Here is a 22,052-nt window from a genome sequence, read left to right as displayed (position 1 = left end):
GAGAGACTGGATTTGATATTCGGAAAAGGACGGAGAGGGCGGGCGGGTTTTGCTGAACCGTCCGTAGCGGTACACGAGATGCATGTGATCTCTCCCGTCTAAAGTGGGACCTTTTCGTGCCATTTAAAGTTCGATCAACGGCTGTGATTAAATGGAGCGTCCAACAAAAGAAAAAGCAACGCAGCCTTTGGACGCTGTGGTAATTTTATTTTTTTATTTGTCATTTATTCTGGGGAGGTAGTGACGTGGTGGGACCCGATGACGTCACGGAGCGGGACGTGGGCGAGTCAGACATGGAGGGAGCGCGAGAAAATAGAAGTCATGGTCGATGGGCCTCAGCGGCGCCTAGAAAAAAATTCCGTGACTTATCTTCGCTTGGAACAGAGCAGGAAATCTCCACCGTTGGAATGATGGAGATCGACGGACGGCGTGGCTAGGTATGACCGAGGCGGGTGATCGTACCTGCCAGCAAGGCGTCGCGAAAGTTGCGTCGCCAGGCTCGGCAGTTTCAGCGAGGATGCCGCCACCTCAGCCTGGAGATCGAACGAAGATCAGCGATTCACGGGCGGAATCACGAGATCTGAGCCGTTTGTTTGCCCTCCCGTCGCTTTCCAGGTGGGCCTCGCCGTCTGGCGACCGAAAACAGAGGGCGATGAGGCCACCGGGAAGGGAAGATAGTGAGCATGACTGGGCACGCAACCCTGGGCGACGGGCTATAGCCGGTGCCGATACCGCTATACCGGACCTTCCATGATTCCCTAGGCGATATCAGGACTCCTGTCGATCGGTAGACGACAAAGCGTATAACTGATCCAAATCGAGTAATTGGTGGTGCTTGGGGGAAAAGAAACGATATTTATTACACGTGGCCACTAGGGCTGTTGTGGTCCGGCGTCTCTTTGCCCATGCGAATCAGACGGTGCAGAGTTCAGCCACGGTGGCACCGGACCAATCACAGCTGACGCGAAATGGATGCACGGGATTGAGAGACCGAGAGGGGAATCGATCTCGTCCGTCGGCTCGTGTGAGGGGGTTGGGTTGCGGGAGTGACAAAACCGAAAGGAGAGGAGACGGGCAGCAGAAAAGAAGGTAAAGAAAGCAAACAAAAGAGGAGAGAAGAGGAGAGAGCGGCAGCAAAGGACGGGGGATAAGAGAAGGCAGCGGAGAAGTAGAAGATCTGGCTCGTAAAATCCTTCCTTTTCCGGATTTCTCCCAGGATTCCGACGAGGATTGGCGATCTAATTCCTTGGAGGAGTCGGTTCTTTGCACCTTTCCGTCGAAAACCGTCGAGAAACGGCGGAGATCTACTCCGGAGATCGGTTGTCGGAGGAGTGAAGGGTTGAAAGATGAGAAAAAGCAGAGAGAGGTGAACCCATTGGATGAAAGAGATCGAAGGGAGATGGAGCGGAATCGGGAGGCGAGAAGAGGAACCGGGGCGGCGATGAATGGTGGGTTGTCGAGGAGGAGGCAGCGGAGCAGCAGCTTGAGAGACTCTCCTGGTCCGATTCCTCAGATCTGTGTTTCTGTTTTTTTGCTTCCTTTTTTTCTGTCTTTTTTGGAATTTTAATGGTTTTTTTTTTTTTTTTTGCTGAAATTTGAAAACATGTATAGAGGAAGATGGAGGGATGGAGATGGCGGAGATCACGAGGCTTCGGGATCGAGGGAGCAAGAAGCATCGAGATCGGGATAGATCAAGCCGGAGCAAGAGAAGGAGAGGCGAGAGGATACTGCACGGTAGCAACAAAGACGACGAAGGAGACGACAGCTCCGATGAGAGCGTCGACGAGGAGGAGGACGACGAGGAGGACGACGTGTCCGTGGCCGTCCGGCTGCCGCCTCCTCTGCCTCCTCCAAATCCGACCTCCTCGTCGTCTCCACTATCTCAGAGCAACCACCAGCACCACCACCACCAGCAGAACAGGAAGAGCTTGCCAATCAAGGTCACGAGGACTCCGCCAGTCTGGAAGGCAGACGAGATGATAGGATTCTCCGTACCAAGGAAAGCCCGGTCCGGTAGGTGAAGATGGGGAGAGAGAGCGTAGATATGGGAGGAGGAAAAGATTTTTTGTTTTTTGATTTTTTTTTCCTCTAATTTAGAGTTGGTTTGTTGAAGCCTTTGGTTTTATCTTGCTCTTGGTGATGCAGCATCTACGAAAAGGTCACATGAATGTTGGGTTTCAGGTGGCTCTGGAAGTGGAGAGCAGATTCCCCGGCAAGCTTCGACCTCTCCCTCGAGGCTCAGCCCTGCCTCCACCACCCAGATCTCACCTTCCTCCTCCAACGCCTCCGCTCGGAAGAAGATGGTCCGATTCCCTTCTCTTCGTCTCATCATCTTTCTCCAGTTTTAGCTCTTACCGACCCCCACACAAGCTTTTGCTCATGGCCTTGTTTGTTTCAGAAACAGATGAGTGGATCCAAGCACCGGCCGCTGAAGGTCTCCAAGTCGCCGTCTTCGGTCCAGGAGGATATCGAGATCGAGGTCGCCGAGGTTTTGTATGGGATGACCAAACAATTCCAATGCGCACCGAAGCAGGAGACCTCCAAGATTGATTCCAGGGACACAAATGGTGGGTCTGGCAATGAAGCCAAATCCAGAATTTCCTCTCCAAACTCGATCTCCCCTGCTCCTCCGGCATCTCTGCCATCATCTGTTCTTCCCCCTTCCAATCTTATCTCTAACCCCACTTCTTTGCCTACCGATGGTGCGTAGCGTCCATCAAAGATTTATTTTTTTTAATCAATTTATCATTCTGATGGTGTTATTGCCCTTCTCCAGGTCCAAAGAGGAAGAAGCCGAGGCCTCTGAAGCTTGAGGAGGAAAGACCCTCGAGTCCGGGGGGCCTACTCGCACAAGAGGCTTCTAATATGGAAGTGGAGCACCAGATGAAGGAAGAGGCTTCATCACCGAGATCAGAGAAGAACACCGCATGCCCAAGCACTGCAAACGGTGGTGGTTCAAATGATCTCTCTGTTCCTCCAGTTGCAGCAGCCCCTTTGGATGTACAGCAAGAATCATCAAAGATAGGAAACAATCCAGTTCCTGATTCGAAGCTTTCGAAGGGAGAACCAGATGGCCAAAATCAGATAGAGAACCAGGAAGAACCTACCCCACCTGAAAAGGAAACTCCCTTGGCTGCTTCGGATGTCAATCATAGTGAAGAAACCTTGGCAAAAGCGTAAGCTTTGAGATCTGACCGGTTGTCTGTCTTGCTTTATATGCTAAGATTTTCACTTGTGAGATGGATATCTGGTGTTTTTTGGGTTAATTTTGCAGAGCTCTGTCATCTGATGTCCGTCGGGAAGAGAAATTCTGCATTGATCTAATGGTGAGTGCCTCTTCGATGCATGAATATTTCTTGAGATTTTTTTGGGTAGCAATGGATATTGGAGCAATCCGGGTGTTTTTTTCAGGCTCCTCCCCTTGGGAAGTTATCTCCAGAGAGGGACAGCTTGTGTGACTTCGATGCAGATCACAAGTCTCAGGGTCTAGGGATTGAAACGGTGAGGGGACCTCAGTAAATTTACTTGTAGAAGTTATCACAATGTTAATTTCGTAGATTTTGGTCTTTATTTATTTATTTATTTGGTAGGCATTGAAAGTGGACATTGAGAAGAAAGAAGAAAAGGCAGTGGAGAAAACAGCAAAAGTAGATGAAATGGTTCTGGAGAATAAGAAGGTCGACAATTCTATGCAGGAGGAATTTGATTTAAAGAAGCAAAAGGTGAAGGAGACGACCCTTGACCTGCAAATTGATCTGGAGAAGCCAGACAAGGACAGCCATAGCAACAGCAACAGCAAACTCCAACTCCAGAAGTCACCCAAGTTTGAGCCAAAACAAGAGAAGGCTGGTAAGAATCCTTGTTGAATCATCTCTCTCTCTCTCTCTCTCTCTCTCTCTCTTGCTAGTTTTATCCTTTTTACCTTCAGAGATCCGACATTGATTTTTTGTTCCTCTAATTGGTCGTAGCTCCATCTCCATCTCCATCGCCCCCTGCTATGCCAATGACAATTGCAGGCTGGCCAGGAAGCCTTCCCCCTTTTGGGTGCGCAATTCGTTCTTGTTCTTCGTTCTAGGTTTGTTATGATAACGTTTGGAAAGAAGATTCATCTTCTTTTTCATTAATAGGTACATGGGTCAAGTTCCATCTCTGCCGGCGGTCGTTCCCATGGATGGGACGACAGGTGTTTCCAATAGCTTACAGGTCTCTTTCTGTCCACTCTCCCCTTGCTGTCCCCTTCTCTTTGTTTCTCCTTTTTACATCTGATGGATTGTTGTGTTGCAGCCTCCCAGCTTCCTCTCGCCGCAGCCTCGCCCAAAGCGCTGCGTGACGCACGGCTACATCGCACAGAATATTTATTACCACCAGAGAATTTCAAGGATGAATCCTTTCTGGCCTGCAGCAGCTGGCGCTGCTCCACTGTATGGAGCCAAGCCATGCAATCTCAGTGTCTTGCCTTCTTCCGATGGGAAGAATACGGCCTCCTCTCAAGATAACAAGGGGGCACCAGTGGTAGCAGCGTTTAAGGGACCACCCTCGAAGGAGAGGACGCCGGCAGCAAATAATCCCCCAACCGAAGCTGCCGAAAAGAAGCAGCTAGTTCTCCAGCAGATGCCCCAGTCTGGCTCAACAAGCAATATGCTGGTATGGCTTTTATCCTCCTTTTACTGTATCAATGTGAGAATGCTGATCAGAGAGAGCAACTCCTGATGCTTACCACCAAAATCTTCTTTTCTTCAGCATGGCCCGACATTCATTTTCCCTCTCAACCAGCAGCAAGCAGCTGCTGCTGCTGCTGCTGCAGTGGCTGCTGCGACTACCCGATCTGGAGCATCGAAATCTACTCCAGGGACTGGTAATGGGGCACTTTCTTCTGGTGCCTCTAGTTCTGCAATGGTGAGCACTGGAACCGGTTGTGGATCGGCAGCTACGATGAACTTGAGCTTTGCTGGCCTGCCCCCGAATGAGCCTCAATATCTTGCGATACTGCAGAACAATGCATACCCATTTCCTATCCCTGCACATGTTGCAGGACCTCCCCCTTCAGAGGAGCAAATCCCGCCCAGGCAATGCCCTTCTTCAATGGGCCTTTCTTCTCTTCTCAGATGCTTCACCCATCTCAACTCCAGCAGCAGCAGCAGCAGCAGCTGCTGGGACCGCAGCAACCTCCCCACACCCAACAACAAGGCCACCAGCACGCAAGCACATCAAGTGGATCGTCATCCTCCCAGAAGCATCCACAGCCACTGCAGGCTCCGGGAGGTGGGGCCAGCGGTGCTGGTGGAAGCAATCATGGCCTTCCGGCAGCAAACCAGCAGCAGCACTTGCTGCCCCACCAGGCACGGAGACGGGAGGGTGATAAGCCTTTGGAAGACAGCCCATCAAGCACTGATGGTAGGAATTGTCAAGCTCAGAAGAACGTCTACGCTCACAATTTTGCCATGCCGATCCATCCTCAGAATTTTACCTTGATGTCTGCCGCAGCCACAGCAGCAGCATTGGGTGGTGGTGGGGGGCATGGGGATAAGATGCATATGCAGCAGCAGCAGCCTCAACAGAACCAGAGTATGAAAGTGGAGCTCACATCATCCCAAGCTTTTGCTATGCCTTTTATCTCCTTCAATGGGGTTGCTGCTGCTCCAGGCCTTGATTTCTCTTCCATGGCGCAAAACCACGCCATCTTTCAGGCCCTCCCTGAAGCTTCCAGACATGGATACAGCCAGTTTGCTACAGCAGCTGTTGCTGCTGCTGCTACCGCCGAAGCAGCACAACAGAAGAAGACCCATCCTGAGGATGGGAAATCTTCAGGTGGTGGGGACTCAATTAGTGCAAATACTGTTGGCGAAGAGGAAAGGAGGGTGATCACAGGCAGCAAAGCTCCTGGTATTAGTCTGCAACATTCCTTTAGCTTCTCTAAACCGGATGGTGGACCTCCCTTCTCTTCCATGCTTGGCAGCGGTGTCATGGACAGCTCATCTCGGACCTTGGGTCTCATCCCAGCTCCTGCAAACCGTTCTTCTGGTCCTGCTTCCACAACCACTTCAATTGCTGAAGTGCCGGTAGTAAATATTCCCAATTCTCAGCAGCAGCAGCAGCAGCAGCAGTTTCTTCAACTTCAGAAGCATCAGCAGCAACAGATGCAGGCCCAGCTCGCATCCATGAAGTCCTCTGGCTCGAGCAACAGTGCCACCGTCTGCTCAGAGCGTCTTCCTGCAGTCTCCACTGTGACCAAGTTTCCTCAAGCCTTGGCCGGCTTTCCTCAAGCTTTCATCCAGGGTGGCAACTCCTCCCAGTCACCGCAGTGGAAGGCCTCCATTACGAGAGCAGCAACAACGCCTGCCCCTCCCCAGGCTCCTGCTCAACCGGTGGCGAAGAACAATCCTCCTGCCCAGCAGCAAGGCAGAGCACCTCAACAACAATCTTTTCCTGCTCAAAGCCACCAAACCCAGATTTCTTTCTGTATGAATACAACGAAAGCAGTGCCTGCTGGAGGGACCAGCAATCCACCATCCTCATCTGCTTCTGCCATTGCCATTGGTTCTCCCCCGAATTCGGTCTCCAAGAGCGCCAATGGGAACCCACGGGCTTCTGCGAGTGTGAAACTTGGTTCGTCGGCCGCCCCATTATCACTTCCTCAACAATCATCTACCAAGAGTTGTGTGTCGAGCTCAGGACAGAAGTCTTCTCCAGCGAGCAACAATCGAAATGTGCCCTCCTCCATACTTGGCCACCCCCACATCGCTCCTCCAAATTCAAGCACCAAACCACAACAGCAGCAAGCTCAACAATCACAGAAGCAGCAGCAACCATTCCCTCAAGCTCAATTCTTATTCTCGAATCCTTACCTGCAAGCCCAGCCCCCTCACTCCAATGCTGGTGGATATCATCAAAGACGCCTATCCGAACTACCGCCATCTCAACAGGCTCAGCAGCAGCAGTTAAACTCGACACCAGGCTCTTCCGGGATGCTGCCCCTCGGCACCTCCGCTCTAACAACCGATCCTGCAAAAGCTGTTGCAGCGGCTGCTGCTGCTGCTGCCGCTGCCGCCAACGGCATGAAAGGGATGCCTCCACCAGGCTTCCTCCATCCCGCTCATCTTGCTGCGGCTGCCCAGTCCGCCGCCTCCGGCGCTCCCCACCCTCTTATGCCCGCGTCATTTCCTTACCTGTCCTTGCCGGCTGTGTCCTTGAAGCCTGCAGCTGATCAGAAACCTGCGGCCGGTAATTCTCCCTCCCTCTTTCCATCTTCTTTAAGAAAAGAGTCGAGCATTTGTTAGTTCGAGAAGTAACTAGTGGTAAATAAATACTCATAGCCGGTAGTGGATAATGGAGGTCTCATTTGTAAAGAAAACGGTTGGTTTGTAGCAGGGAACGACAATTCGCTTGCGTGCTGGCAGCCTGAGAAGAGATAGATGATGGTCGAATTGCCGCCGCCAAATGGACTCCGGCCAAGTTCATCCATTTTTGTTTCTCCTGAGGGTGTCGGTGATTTGAGAGGACCCGGCCGGCACGATGCTCCATTCCCATCTTCATCTTCTGCTGTTGCTGATGCTCGGCACTTCCGGTTCCGGGTCGAGGAGGCATCGAGGAAGGAAAGATGGTGGTCGACCACAATTGGCTCGAAGTATTGACTAGCTTTACCTTTTCTTTTGCTTTGGAATTCGGGTAATGCTTTGATTCCCCCCCTCCTCCCTTTTCTTTCCTTCCCCTTATCCTAAAACTAGGATCAGGGAGAGGTGGAGAAAAGACTGGACAGAGACCAATTTGAAGAGGAAATGGACTCATGGATGTATAGCTTTGTGTGCGGCGGTCAAATGCCCACCACGACTTCTAATTTCTTATATTTTTTTTCTCTAAAGAAGATAGAGTGAAGATGATTAATTTAGCTTCTTCTAACTCTCGCTCTTATCGTTTTCTATCCACCGCTTGTTTTGGTCATGTCTCATTGTGCTTGCTCGCATGTGGTGGGGACTACAATTTGAAAGCCCTTTGTTTTAATGGTTTCCACTCGGTTCCACGTTCGTTTTGTTGAATGAAGGCGTGTGTGTTCTCTATTGGCGCCATACTTCCACGTGGCCTATATCGTCCGTGACTCCTTTGTCTCCTTGTCTTGTCCTTTACGTAATAATATAATATTGATATCATTAAAATAATAATTAAAAAAATGAACAGTCCTGTAATGGTGGTGGTATTTGGAGTAGGCCGTATGCGGCCTTTTATTTTCTTCTCCCCGATTTGGAATTTGCGTGTCCCCAGTGGAGCCGACGGACGGGGGAGGTGACGGGGACCTTCCCCTCCCCAAGAGCTCTGGAAATATATCTTTTTTTATTCATGATGGAATGGGGCCACTTTTTTATTTTTTTTTATGATGTCTGTGTGATGCCCCGGTTCCGCACATGAGAGAAAGGGAAAGGGGGAAGGCCCTGCTTTGGTTTAGCCGTCCACGTCACGGGAATCCCAACGCCGGTCCCACCAAAGCTGGGGTATAAAGTGGGTCCCGCTCCAAGAAAGCAGCTCTCGCCCACACGTCTCCTTGCTGTCTTATCTAAAGCAAGGGTCGTGATGGTCCCATTCCTGTTACATGGACGGCTTGGATGGAAGTGGGGTGTCAGGATAAGGTACTGGGTTTTCTCCGGTGTCTGGTCCACGTGTGCACCGCTGTTCGGGGCTGCCAAAAGGGCCGGACAGCTCTGGGGGAAATGGGTCCCACGTTATGGCACGATGCCACTGGACCCACGCATAAGGGAGGTAGGTAGAAAGAAAAGCGAACTTTGACTGCGACGCGTGGATCAAACAAAAGAAGAGGTGAATGAGAGGGAGAAGGGGCCCCGCCTGCCGTATAGATTTGGGTGCTTTAATTGCTGCAGAGTGCTTGGATCACGGTAATAAAATATCTGATAGCAAAGTTAGAGGAAAGGAGGAGGAAAGGGGTGGTAGTAGGGTGATAGTAATAAATGGAAAGGATCCAATTTAGAAGGGATTGGTGGATCTCAGAATCGTACAGCAGTGAGTGCTGTCTTGGTTCAGGGAAGGTAATCCATTGGTTATCTGGGTGGTCGGGCACTGTTAGGCAGCTGACACGTCAGAGACTGCAGTGGCTTTCTGGGCCCACATTGACCAGCCATGTGTCTGTTAGGAGGATGCCATGTTGGACCCTGTGCGTCGCAGAAAGCTGGCTCTTTGGAGCTTACGTTATTAGGTGCTATCGGATTAGGAATTGAGCTAATCAATCTGGCTGAGTTATTATAATGACCTACTAGAATTAGTTTTAATATAATTTTGAATAATTAATTTTTTTTTTTTGCCCCACTCACAAGATTTAATTTAAGGAGGAAACGTATTGATACTCATGTACTCTTCTTTTGAACTTGGAACTGAGTTAAACAAAACTCGAGATTTCCTTAACTATTTTTAGAGTGATAGATGAAGTCATACAAGAGATTTCTTGTGGAAGTCTATCTGTTCTTTGGAAAGGAAGATTTGGTGAGAATTCGGACTCGTTCAATTGAATTAAGGTATATACTATAATTTTACTGCCAAATCTTCTGTAGCCAGAGAGATGTCGAACCAAAAGATCATGAAACAGAGAGCACGTGAGACCCCTTAGATTTCTTCACAACCTAACTCCATCCTATTTCATTATTTCACTTTCATCAATTAATATTTTGTCTTCACTTTCGGTCAACAATTAATATTATTCTTTCCTCAAGAAAATGTGAAAACATCAAAATAAGAGTCCCGCAGCATTGGTTTCCTAACCATCACGGCCTACTCCCTTGTTGTTGCGCCCAAGCAAAGTGGTGACATTTCGGCTGGAGAAGTGCATGGCGGGACCAAATAGAAAAGCTCTCCGCACTCCTTGCAAGCAATACACAAAAACTTTCTACCACCTAATAAAGAATGCAACTAGAATTATCTTTTTTGATGCAAAACTAGAATTATCTAATCCAAATCTAAACAGACGGTAAAGCAACAAGTTCCATTGAATAAAACAGATCACTATGGATAAAGGAGAAGGGTCATATGTGCTAACTACTTGAGCAATCTATGTAAAAGCCTCGAGGCTCATAGATTGATCAGAAAGACCACAACATGAAAACTTCTACATAATTCATGGTTATAGAATTGAATTCTGCTGACCAAAAAGAAGATAAATCTCCTTCGCTCACCCCTGAAGCAGGACAAAAGGCAGCAAGACGACAACTTAGGATGGTTTGCAGCTAGGAAGGGGTAGCGGCCACTGGGATCCTAGGAAGTAGAGCATAGCAGTAAGGGGCAATGTCAGATAAACTTTGGGAAAATCCAAATCATATACCTCGCTGAGCAACAAAGTCGCTAGATTTTCTATACGATGGAAAATATACTGATACACATAAATTAACATAAACTGATATCCATCACTGGATTCTCCTTTCTCTTAACAATGAAAATATACCAATATCCACGAATTAACATAAACTACCATCCATATCCAAGTCTAGAAAACATCAGAGAGCAATCCATAGATGCATATTCTCATTCAGATTACAAAACCTCACAAACAAATGTCCATATATTTCCACGCTTAGTTCCAGCCCCGCTATCACACAGTTTTCCATGTCGAGAAAACCTTGGCCCTCACAGGAGCGCCGGCCACTTGAAATCCAATCCTGCACCGAACTTGATCTTCATAAAAGGTTAAACCAAATGTTTGGAAGCACCTGCTCCTGCTCAGAGTCTTGAGACCATCTTCAAATGGAAAACAGATACTACTCGGAAGAATTATCCACAAGAAAATAATCTAAATTAGGCATGTCATTCTTTCCACTTTGACATGAAGTTAGAATAAATTTTGAAAGGAAAGGCGTCCATCAGGGTAGAAGGCATCAGACCACCGATTACAAAATTGAGACAGGAGGAAATTGTATACAATGCCGTTGTTTCTATACAAGAAGCCGGCAACCGATCCCGCATCTCCCTTCCTTTTCCTCCTCTGCTTACCCTTCAGTTCAAACTCTTCACCTGTGTAAACCCCCAGGCTCAGCTGTAACAGCCTCTTTCATCTTTAGAGAATCATGGATGGAGAAGTCTATCCTCTGGTATCGCTGCTGGCCGCAAACAAGAGAGAAGATGGCCTCCGATAGCATGCCTGGGAATTGGTGGTCCATTTGGCCTCAGCAGCAGCAGCATCTCCATCCTCATCATCTCTTCTCAGGCTGCCAGCATGCATGCAAATTGTCATTCCCTGGGCAAACCAACCGTCCCTTTAAAAATGAGACTTCCATAACTATCAACAAACTAGCAAATCTGACCACAAGCACCACTACTACCACCAACAAAATAATGAACCATTTTCAGCAAGAGGAATGGAGAAGATAGGAGAAAGGCTAATTACCAGCTGCAGGCTTATGATCAGCAGCAGGCTTCATGGAGACAGGCGGCATCATATAAGGGAATGAGCCAGGGATAAGATGGTGGGGAGCGCCAGCGAGATGCGCAGCATGCATAAGGCTTGGAGAGGCCAGTCCCTTCATGCTGTTAGCAGCGGCAGCCGCAGCTGCCACAGCCTTTGTAGGGTCATTTGTCACGGATGCACCAGCTAGCATTAGAGCAGAAGGGGGAAGGGCAAGCATCCCGGTGGAGCCTGGTGTCGGACTTGGCTGGTGTTGCTGCTGGTGTGGCAGGTGTTCAGATGGGCGTCTTTGATGATAGTCAGCAGCGGCCATAGCTGCAGCGGCATTAGATTGAGGAGGCTGGGCTTGAAGTAATGGGCAGGCATTTGGGAACATTAGCTGAGCATTAGGGAATGGATATGGTCTAGGAAGCTGCGGAGGCTGTTGCAGTGGCTGTTGGTGTTTAGAACCAGAGCTGGGGGCAGCAGTGATGTGGGGATGTCCCAGAATGGATGGAACATTCTGAGTGAGTGATGACTTGCAGCTTGAACCGGACACAGAACTCTTGACAGATGATTGCTGGGGAAGAGGAACCGCGGTTGCCAGCTGACCAGGTTTTGCACTTGCTGAAGCCCGTGGGCTGCCACCAGCACTCTTAGAAGCTGAATTCGAGGGGGAGCCCACAGCAACGGCTGCGGAACCAGATGGAGATGGATTGCTAGATGCCCCAGAGTGATGCTGTCCTCCAGTGGAAACCGTTTTCATCGAATTCATACTAAAAGATATCTGAGTTTGGTGGCCTGGGGTGGGGAGAGGCTGCTGGGAGGCTCTGCCTGGCTGCTGCGGGAGATGATGGTTCTTCGCTAGTGACTGAGCAGAGGATGGGGCAGGGGAAGGTGTGGCAGCTCTTGCAGTGGAGGCCTTCCATTGGGGCGACTGGGTGGGGCTGCCACCTTGGACAAGAGACTGAGGGAAAGTGGAAAGAGTTTGGGGGTACTTGGCTGCGGTGGAGCCTCCAGGCAGACGCTCGGAGTAAACACTTGCACTATTGCTTGATGTAGAGGACTTTGAGTGGGTTGATTTAAGATGTTGCTGGTGCTGAAGGTGCAGATTCTGAAGCTGAATTAGCTGCTGCTCTTGTTGTTGCTGCAGCTGCTGCGGTTGGGAATTCAAAAGGTTGACGGTGGTCGTGACAGCCGATGTGGCCAAGGGAGTGGAACCACCGGATCGGTTCATAGTTTGACCAGCATTTGAAGCAGCTGGAATGAGATTCAATGTTCGAGGTGAGATGTCGATGACACTGTTGCCGATGATGGAAGAGATGGGAGGCTCAGGGTCTGGTTTCGAGAAGTTCAGAGAACGCTGCGAACCATTAGCCGGAGCTTTGCTGCCTGCCATCATCTTCCTCTCCGCCTCAGCCAGAACAGTTGCATTCATCAAGTCGCCGGTAGCAGCCTTCCCATCTTCCATCGCCTTCTTCTGCTGCACTGCTTGGGGAGGAGCAGCAGCTGTGGTGAAGTGGTGGTATCCATGTCTCGCTGCCTCAGGGAAGCCCTGGAAAAGGGCATGATTTTGAGCCATGGAAGAGAAGTCGAGGCCAGGTGCAGCTGCTCCAGCACCACTAAATGCAAAGGGCATTGCAAAAGCTTGGGACGATGTGAGTTCCATTTTCACCGCCTGGTTCCGTAGCGGTTGCTGCTGTTGATGATGCAAAGGTTGCTTGTCACTCTGACCCCCACCACTGCCCGATGGTGCGGCGGCAGTGGCATTAGACATCAAGGTAAAATTGTGGGAATACAGCGGAACCGCAAAGTTGTTGCCATACATGTTCTTCTGTGCTTGAGAAGCCCTACTATCAGCAGTGGAGGGGCTGTCTTCCAAGCCCTTGTCAGACTCGAGCTGCCGAGGCTGGTGGTGGTGGGGGAGCAGGAGCTGCCTCTGATTTGTAGCCGGAAAGGAGGCAAGTGAATTCCCACCACTACCGGCTCCACCTCCCAAAGCCCGCTGTGATTGCTGCAGGTGCTTCTGGGAGGACGATGATCCACTCGATGAGCTTGGCTTCTGGTGGCCTTGTCGGGCATGGGGAGGTGGTTGTGGCCCCGGCAGCTGCTGTTGGAGTTGCGGTGGGTGGAGCATCTGGGAAGGGTAGAAGAAGGGCATTGGTTGGCCAGGACCTGCTCCTCTGAAAGGTGGAGCTCCAGCAACATGAGCAGGAATAGGAAAAGGGTACGCACTGTTCTGTAGTATAGCCAGGTACTGAGCTTCACTTGGGGGCAAACCGGCAAAGCTTAAGTTCACGGGAGCTGCCTGTCCCGAGCTCATCGCCACGGAAGCAGAGGCGCCGGAAGATGGTGCCCCATTGCTGAGCCCTGGAGTAGATTTTGCCGCACTGGATAGGGTGGCAGCAGCGGCCATGGCAGCTGCAGCAGCCTGCTGCTGGTTGAGAGGAAATATGAATGCCGGCACAGGCTGAAAACAAGAAGCAGGAGGAAAAAGAAAAGAATGATTAGTACTTCTCGATAAAACATACTTTAAAGTAAGATAGAAAGAAATGAGGATAGAAGACTCACAAGAGCATTGGCTGCTGACCCAGGCTGGGGTGGCTGTTGGTGGGCTAGCTGCTTCCTCTGCGCAGCATCCATAGTAGTATTATTGGTCGACGGCATCCTCTCCTTAGAGGGAGGTCCAGTGAGTGGAGACACTGTTGCGGACCCCTTGCTCTCCTGTAAGGAGCCCATGTTCCTCCCTGGGAAGCCGCCTGCGAATCCATCTGAAGGTGGCACGGCATTGAGATTGCATGGCTTGGCCCCCTGTACTGATGGCGCGGTGCCGCCTCCTGCAGGCCAGAAAGGATTCATTCTTGCAAGTCGCTGGTGGTAGTATATGTTCTGTGCAATGTAGCAGTGTGTCCCACAGCGCTTTGGGCGGGGCTGCGGAGAAAGGAAGCTAGGAGGCTGCAATATCACAAACAATTAGAGTGGAAATTTAGACGGAAAGCAGCAAGCAGATAGCAGCGTGAGGGAAGGCAGAAAGAAGACCTGTAAGATACTTGAAGACCCAGGTCTTCCATCCATGGGAATAATTGCTTGCAGAGGTGGTCCTTGACCCATATATCTGTTAAAGGAAAAGAAGGTAAATCACCCGAAATCTCAACAGCGACACTGGAAAAAGGAAAAAGATTAAATTGCTCACCCAAATGGAGGAAAACTTCCAGGCCAGCCAGCAACAGACATCGGCGTAGGCAGGGAAGTAGATGTTGCTGCAAGCAATTACGGAGGAACGGAATAAAAATCATAGTCAAGATAACAAAGATAATAACATGGATATCTAAACGAAGGTGATTACCAGGCTTGTCTGGTTTAGGCTCCGATTTAGGTACTTTTGGTTGCTGCTTCTGGAATGGCAGCCTGCCGTCATCGAGGCTGTCTTTATCTGGTTTCTCCAAATCAATTTGCAGGTCAATGGTCCTCTCTTTACCCATTTGCTTCCTTGAACTGGATCCCTCCTTAGTAGAATTCTCAACCTTCTGGTCCTCAACAAGAGTTTCATCTGCTTGTGTTGTTCTCTCCACTGCCTTTTCTTCTTCCTTCTTCTCAATGTTCTTCACTTGTGACGCCTAAAAGAGAAATAAAACTGAATCAAGGGAACCAAAACTAGAACACTGAAAACTTTCAAAAAAAAAAAAAAAAAAAAAATTGCTGACAGATCACCCACCATGTCAATCTCTGAAACCTGCGACTTGTGATCTGTATCGAAATCGCCCAATTGTTCCCTCTCTGGAGGAGGAACCTGAGAAAATAAGCAAATTTCTTAATTTCTTCAATATCTGATGCTGCCCAAATAGTTTTTAGGAACTTTGGAGAATCAGACAGGCACCCACCATAAGATCAATGTTCAACGTCTCTTCACGGGCGACATCACCCACTGGATCTCTGCAAAATTGAACCAAAAAACCATTGAGGATCCCTCCGAAAACCTAAAGTACAATAGATATCGATGGCAACCCATCAGATCTCAAAAGCTTACGCCTTTTTTGCAGTTTCTTCACTACGATTGACACAGGAAGTTTCCTTTGCAGGCGAAGCAGCTTCCTTTTGGCTCTCAATCCGATTTTGGCCATCCAGTTCTCCCTGCAAAAGCTTGGGATGCAGGACTGAATTGTTCTCCATCCTTGCTGAATATTGCTGTACATCCGAGGCGGCGGCCACCGCCACCTGAGCAACAGAGGCATCAACTGAACCGCCACCATCTTCAGTTGCAGGAGAAGCAGTGTTCTTCTCTGATCTTGGCGATGAAACCTCTGTCTTCATTGGTTGCTCAGACTCCAACTTAGCTGAAGGAGACACAGACGTGCTCGGAAGAGCCACTAAGCCAACCGGACTGGTGGGGCTTTCGTTCTCAAATTTAATAGGCCTTGGCTTTTTCCTTTTCGGAGCTGCAAAATGGCCGCCACGCCATTAGTCACCTAGAGTGAGAAATTAGAAGGAAAAGGTAAGCATTTGGCGCACCCTGCTTACCAATAGCGGACAAGGAAGTGGGATTAGAACTGTAATTGGAGGGGGGGAGAACAGATGTCTGGGGTGCTGGAGGAGGAGAGGAGATCGCGCTTGGTGAGGAGACTCTAGACTTAGCATCATTGCCTGAACCGCCATTCATGTCCTTGGAATCAAGCTTCTGGCTCTCCTGCTTCGGTGGGCATTGAAATTGCCTGGTCATCCCAAACAAAACCTCGGCGACCTCGATCTCGATGTCCTCCTGGATCGAAGATGGTGACTTGGAGACCTTGGCCGGGCGGTGCTTGGATCCACTCATTGGTTTCTGAAACAAACGAGGCCATGAGTGAAACCTTGCATAAGGGTCGGTCAGGGCTAAAACTGGAGAAAGATGATGAGACGACGAGAAGGGAACCGGACCATCTTCTTCCGAGCGGAGGCGTTGGAGGAGGAAGGTGAGATCTGGGTGGTGGAAGCAGGGCTGAGCCTCGAGGGAGAGGTCGAAGCTTGCCGGGGAATCTGCTCTCCACTTCCAGAGCCACCTGAAACCCAACAGTCATGTGACCTTTTCGTAGATGCTGCAACACCAAACAAGAGAAAGAAAGATAAAACCAAAGGCTTCAACAAACAGGCTTCAAAATTGGAAAGAAAAATCAAAAACAATTCTTTTCTCCTCCCATATCTACTCCCCCTCACTCTTTCCCTACCTGAACGGGCTTTCCTTGGTACCGAGAATCCGATCATCTCGTCCGCCTTCCAGGCCGGCGGAGTCCTCGTGAGCTTGGTCGGGAAGCTCTTACGGTTCAGCTGCTGCTGCAGCTGGTGGTTGCTCTGAGGCAGCGAAGAGGACGAGGACACCGGATTTGGAGGCGGCGGCGGCGGCGGCGGCAACCGGACGGCCGCGGACACGTCGTCCTCCTCGTCCTCTTCCTCCTCCTCGACACTTTCCTCGGAGCTGTCGTCTCCTTCGTCTCTGTTGCTCCCGTGCAGCATCCGCTCGCCTCGCCTCCGCTTGCTCCGGCTTGATCTATCCCGATCTCGATCCTTCTTGCTACCTCGATCCCGAAGCCTCGTGGTCTCCGCCATCTCCATCCCTCCATCATCCTCTGTCAATATTTTCAGTAATAAAACCATTAAAATCCAAAACAAAAAAGGAAAAGGAAAAAAAAAGGAAGCAAATAACCGAGAAACGGATCTGAGGAATCGGACCCGGAGAGTCTCTCAAGCTGTTGCTCCTCTGCCTCCTCCTCGACAATCCACCGTTCACAGCCGGCACGGTTCCTCTCCTCGCTTCCCGATTCCTCTCCATCCCCCTTCGGTCTCCTTCATCCAATCAGTTCTCCTCTCTCAGCTTCTTCTCATCTTCCCACCCTCCTCTCCTCCGACAACCGATATCCAGAGTAGATCTCCGGTGCTTCTCGACCGATTTTCGCCGGAAAGGTACAGAAAACCGACTCCTCCGAGGAATTAGATCGGCAATCCTCGTCGGAATCCTTAAAGAATTCGAAAAAGGAGGGTTTTTCCGGCCAGATCTTCTTCTCCTCCTCCTCCACTGTCCTACCTTCTTCGCCTCCTCTCCTATCTCTCTCTTCTTCTCTCCCCTCCGGTTCGCTTTCCCCTCCTTTTTCTGCTGCTCACCTCATCTCCCTTCGGTTTTTGTCAGTCCCAGAGCCCCACTCCGTGCGCGGGCCGACGGACGGGATCGCCGCTCCATGCCCGCACTTCAATCCGGTGCGTCCGATCCCTCACCTTATCCGACGGATGCGCTTGTGCGGTGCCACCGTGGCAAAATTCTCCGCCGTGTGATTCGTCGGGGGCTCGGGTGGAACGGAACCGCCACGTGTCGCAATAAATATCGCTTTCCTTCTACCACAAGATTAATCGTCGCCCGGTGGGGGCAAAACGCGAAAGGTTAGTTATCGGCTTCGTTACCGGCTACAGCCCGTGGCCAAGGGCCGGTCAAGCTAATGATTTCCCCTTCCCGTCGGTCGCTGCCTAGCCTACCCTACCCCTCCCCGCCCACTTGACCGCGGGGCCCGCGACGACAGAGGGGAGGAGGAGATCAACGGTCGAGCTCTCGTGATTCCGTCCGACAGATAATTGAAACCGTTCGATCTCGAGGATGATGTGGCGAGGGTGCCGTACGGGCAGAGAGTTTGTCGAGTCAGGGCTTGCACGTAGGCCTAGCTGGCAGCCACGGACGTGGAGAAGCAGCGGCATCCGTCCGATTCATTTGATCCGACGGTGATGGTGATCCGTTCGCTGCCCCGAGGCGGACGTCACGGAAGTCGCGACGGGCTGGTGGGGCCCGCCAGGACTGCTGCCGATCGGGGTACAATTTCCTCACGGGGGCCTTTTGTCGTGGTCGCCCACGTGGCGTTCTGGTGACGTCACCCGGTCCCACTTCCCACCACCACCCCACTGCCTGTTCAAAAGTCAAAAAAATAAATAAATAAAAAACTATAAACGATCGCTGTTGATTTGCTGAAAGTTTAAGAGGACTTTGGATCCCTCTCGGTGCGACGGCTTCAGAGTTCCAATCCAAAAGGCCACATGTAGCTGGCAGTTATTTAGAGCGTCACGTAATTAAATAGAAAAACAGCAACTATAAGATGCCATGGGCCACTTATCATTGTCTTCCATTGCATCTGACCTATGGTCCCATCGTTTGAGAATAAAAAATTTATCTAAAAATTTATATTTTTAAAATAAATATTTTTAAAAAAATATTTAAATAAAAAATAATTTATTTATATTATTTTATTTATTAAAAAATAATTTAAAAAATTATTATTCATATTCTTTTACATTATTAATTTTTCAAATAAATTATCAAAATATATTCATATTTTTCATAACATTCTTTCTTATATAAATATTATTATGTATAATATAATAGTACAATATATTATATCTTATATATTATAATATATAATTTATATAATATATATTCATAAATATAGATAATATATTATATATAATTATATTATATTATATTATATATATTATTATATTATATTATATTATTAATCGAAGACTCGTACATTGCACGGAGTTGGATATATGAAAATAATTTTTCTTCTAAATTTGATCAGATTGAAAATATATATATATAAATAATAAATAATATTCATTCAAATACTTAAAATCATTTCATATTCTCAACTACTTATATAAATAGATTTTAATTATAAAAATATAATAATACTATATATTAATAACATAAGTTAATATGAAGAGGTGTTAGGCTTTAATTGTAAGAATATCATAATACTATATATTAATAATATAATTTAATGTGAAGAGGTATTTTTTTCAAATGGTATAATAAAATTTATTTGAGAAGCTGAATTAGCAATACTCCAATACTCTTTCACAAAGTATTGTTATATATATATATATATATATGATTATAATAATATGAGCTATTGATATTATATTATAATAATAAAATAAGATATTATACTGTAAGATTTATTATTATTATATATTATATTAAAATAATAAAATATTATTATTAATAAAAAATATTAGATTATATATAAGATAGTACTATATTATTATTATAGGATTAGAGATATATTAGCAATGAAATAAAATTATTATTTTTTCAGTTGATGAAAAAAATGACTTATCCATCTTCTAAATGGATAAGGCTTTTCTTCATTTTATAAATAAATATTATTTATAAAAAAAATAATTTATCTATCAAAAGAAGTATGAGAATATGTATGAGTTGATCAATAAAAAAATTAATCAATTTTTTATAATATTTATTGATAAAAAAAAAACTTATAAAATTAGATAAAATAAGAAGATACCCATCCTACCGGGCACCGGCCACCATCAAATTTTAGTTTGAATGAAATATCCCTTATAATTTGAGAAATGGGGATTTAGTTTCGAAGAGCCCAACCCCCTGTTCGAATACAGCAAAATTCTTTGTGCACTATTTGAGATGTAAAAAATCTGATGTGGAGCGCACCGCTTCATCCTATTAGACCACATGGTCAGTGCTTTTCAACGTATTTAATATCTATAATTCTACTTTTTCATTTAAAATTTTGAATGACGAAAATGTCCCTTCTTTCTTTATGATATCTTGAAAAAAATTATGACATAATGTGCAGAAAGTCATAACTTTAACGCAGAATACCACAATAGATGTAATAATTTTTTTGAAAAAAAAAATATTTTTTTATTTAAAAATTTAAATAAAAAAATATAACTGCGGGTATCTAATACGCATTAGAAAGCGATGGCTATGTAATCCAATTAGATGAAACAGTATGTTCTACATCATATTTTTCATGTCACGGATGGTGCATAAAGAATTTCTCTTCGAATATATACTCATTATTTGTTGTTCGATGCCATGAACATGGCCTCGAAATACTTGGTGACGTCGGTGGTTCTGTATCGAAGAAATTAAAAAACATTACAATCAACTGTTCAGCAATGTGTTAAATATATTACTAAATCAAAATATTATTTAAAAAATAAGTCTTTAGATTATAACTTTATTATTTGAAGGCATGATAACTTGGATGGATAATTACGGTTTATTTATTTAAAAATGGATAATTCCAAAGCCAACAAATGCATCATTTGACTCTTCCAACCAAATATATGCTCTTCTTTTTTTGATCAATGAGCTACTTTGTCTCTTTAGAAAGTGCAGATATGTATAAATGAACGGAACATAGGGTTCGGGGTTGGTTTACGGACATGCACGCATGCATGTTAATGGGTACAACACAGATCTCAAAGCGCTCGGAACCCCATCGCTTGCACGTGGGTCCCTCGATACGGTTGCCATATCAGCTGGTGGTTTCCAATCCGTTGCAGAATTGGGTACACGTTTCACTGTCATTGGGCGCCACGTTCACAAACACGAAAGCACTGTCGCAGTGCCATGTGGCGGAACCGACGCAAGATTCCCTCGTCGTTTCGTGACACGTAGCAAGCCAACGCGACGTCGCTCGTCGTTTACATGTGGTGGGTCCCGGAGCTCCATGGGACCCACCCTTCCCGAAGTCGGATCCCTTTCGCTCGTGCTTGTCGCGTGCAACGCGCCGTTCCGCTGCTCACCATCGGAGGAGAGTTGAGTCTTGACAAGTGCCCACGTCCCCGTCTACTTATCTGCCACGTCACCCAGGGCCGGTCCTGACATTCTTTAGGCCTGGGGTCAAATAAAAAAATAAAACTTCTCTATTAAAAATTAATATATTTTAAATATTAATTATTATTAAAAAATTAATCTACGTGCATTTTGTAATGCAAAATTTTTTATAATTTTTTTGTAATCAATATTTGACAATAATTTTTCTTCAATAGACAGTATAGCTAAACCATTTAATCTTTCTTGTAACATCGTTGATCGTAAATATGATTTTAATAATTTTAATTTTGAGAAACTTCTTTCAGTAGAGGCAACGGTGACAGGTATGATCAATAATATTCTATATGCAATTGATACATTTGGATAACAATTCATTTCATTAATATAATTAAATATACTCATAGCAGTATTTTTTTCTTTTGGCATAATTATTTTTAGAACTTTTAATTCTGAAAATAAATCAATCCCATCAAGATCATAACGATTATCACTTGTTAAAATACTTTGAAGATTAAGATAAAAATTTTTCAGACTTTCTTCATCCAATGAAATTAATATTTTGAAATCAAACAAAAATTCAAAATTATTTTCATATAATTGAAATTGTTCAAACCTATGTTTCAATGAAAAGATAGCTTGATCTACTAAATATAAAAAATAATTAACTCTAAATGATTCTTCTGGTGATTGTTCAATATCCACATTAACATCTTCATCAAATTAATTTTTCTTTTTATTTGATATTTTATACGAAATATAGAATCAAGGGAGGTGTTGCGAGGGGATGAAAATTGAGAAATTACGAGAGAAATCGAGATGACGAGAGCTAAAAAGCTCTTGCTAGGAGCCGTTGGGGAGTCGAGACTCCGGAGAGGAAGAATGACGTTTGGTTTACCCAAAAAAAGAACAGGGAGAAAGGCGTTGTGAGGTGATGAGAAATTACGGGAGAAATCGAGATGACGAGAGCTAAAAAGCTCTTGCTGGGGCTTGGGAGCCATTGGGAGTCGGGATTCGGGAGAGGAAGAATGGCATTTTGTTTGGGGAGTCGGGACTCCAGAGAGGAAG

General features: G+C 46.8%; 2 protein-coding genes across 4 annotated transcripts; one reads left to right on the top strand and one right to left on the bottom strand.

Annotated features, from left to right (window-relative positions):
- Positions 1-1,073: 1,073 nt before the first annotated feature.
- Positions 1,074-7,896, top strand: LOC105046508 (protein TIME FOR COFFEE). The gene is given in 14 exon segments (XM_010925099.4): positions 1,074-1,499; positions 1,612-2,013; positions 2,146-2,303; positions 2,399-2,702; positions 2,777-3,176; positions 3,275-3,326; positions 3,412-3,501; positions 3,591-3,849; positions 3,969-4,044; positions 4,128-4,203; positions 4,285-4,644; positions 4,741-5,041; positions 5,044-7,221; positions 7,369-7,896. Coding segments are annotated over 14 exon segments (4,800 nt in total). The 5' UTR covers positions 1,074-1,399; the 3' UTR covers positions 7,413-7,896.
- Positions 7,897-10,377: 2,481 nt separating this feature from the next.
- LOC105046509 (protein TIME FOR COFFEE-like) lies at positions 10,378-17,463 on the bottom strand. 3 transcript variants are annotated; one of them, XM_073259883.1, is made up of 13 exons: positions 17,075-17,463; positions 16,573-16,971; positions 16,286-16,443; positions 15,890-16,190; positions 15,399-15,807; positions 15,253-15,304; positions 15,087-15,161; positions 14,718-14,988; positions 14,565-14,631; positions 14,411-14,486; positions 13,943-14,326; positions 11,375-13,841; positions 10,378-11,224 (listed from the first exon to the last, which is right to left on the bottom strand). In XM_073259883.1, exons 1-13 carry the CDS (start codon positions 17,172-17,174, stop codon positions 11,181-11,183), a joined length of 4,803 nt encoding a protein of 1,600 aa, XP_073115984.1. In that variant the 5' UTR covers positions 17,175-17,463; the 3' UTR covers positions 10,378-11,180. The 3 variants fall into 3 exon arrangements, with proteins under 3 accessions (XP_073115984.1, XP_073115985.1, XP_073115986.1); XM_073259884.1 differs by having other exon boundaries at positions 10,955-11,224; positions 16,286-16,407; positions 17,075-17,440; XM_073259885.1 differs by having other exon boundaries at positions 10,988-11,195; positions 17,075-17,440.
- Between the last annotated feature and the right edge of the window lie 4,589 nt (positions 17,464-22,052).

This window comes from Elaeis guineensis, chromosome 6 (genome assembly GCF_000442705.2).
Source record: "Elaeis guineensis isolate ETL-2024a chromosome 6, EG11, whole genome shotgun sequence".
NCBI lineage: Eukaryota > Viridiplantae > Streptophyta > Magnoliopsida > Arecales > Arecaceae > Elaeis > Elaeis guineensis.
This window is presented reverse-complemented; position numbering and strand designations above follow the sequence as displayed.

What these genes read in the sequence shown, in the direction of transcription:
- LOC105046509 (XM_073259883.1), bottom strand. Translation starts at nt 17,174, where the DNA reads ATGGAGAGGAATCGGGAAGCGAGGAGAGGAACCGTGCCGGCTGTGAAC. An exon ending in GAAGAAACTGCAAAAAAGGC is followed by an intron (nt 15,305 to 15,398) that starts GTAAGCTTTTGA and finishes TCAATTTTGCAG; the next exon opens with AGATCCAGTGGGTGATGTCG. An exon ending in GGTCAGCAGCCAATGCTCTT is followed by an intron (nt 13,842 to 13,942) that starts GTGAGTCTTCTA and finishes TCTTGTTTTCAG; the next exon opens with CCTGTGCCGGCATTCATATT.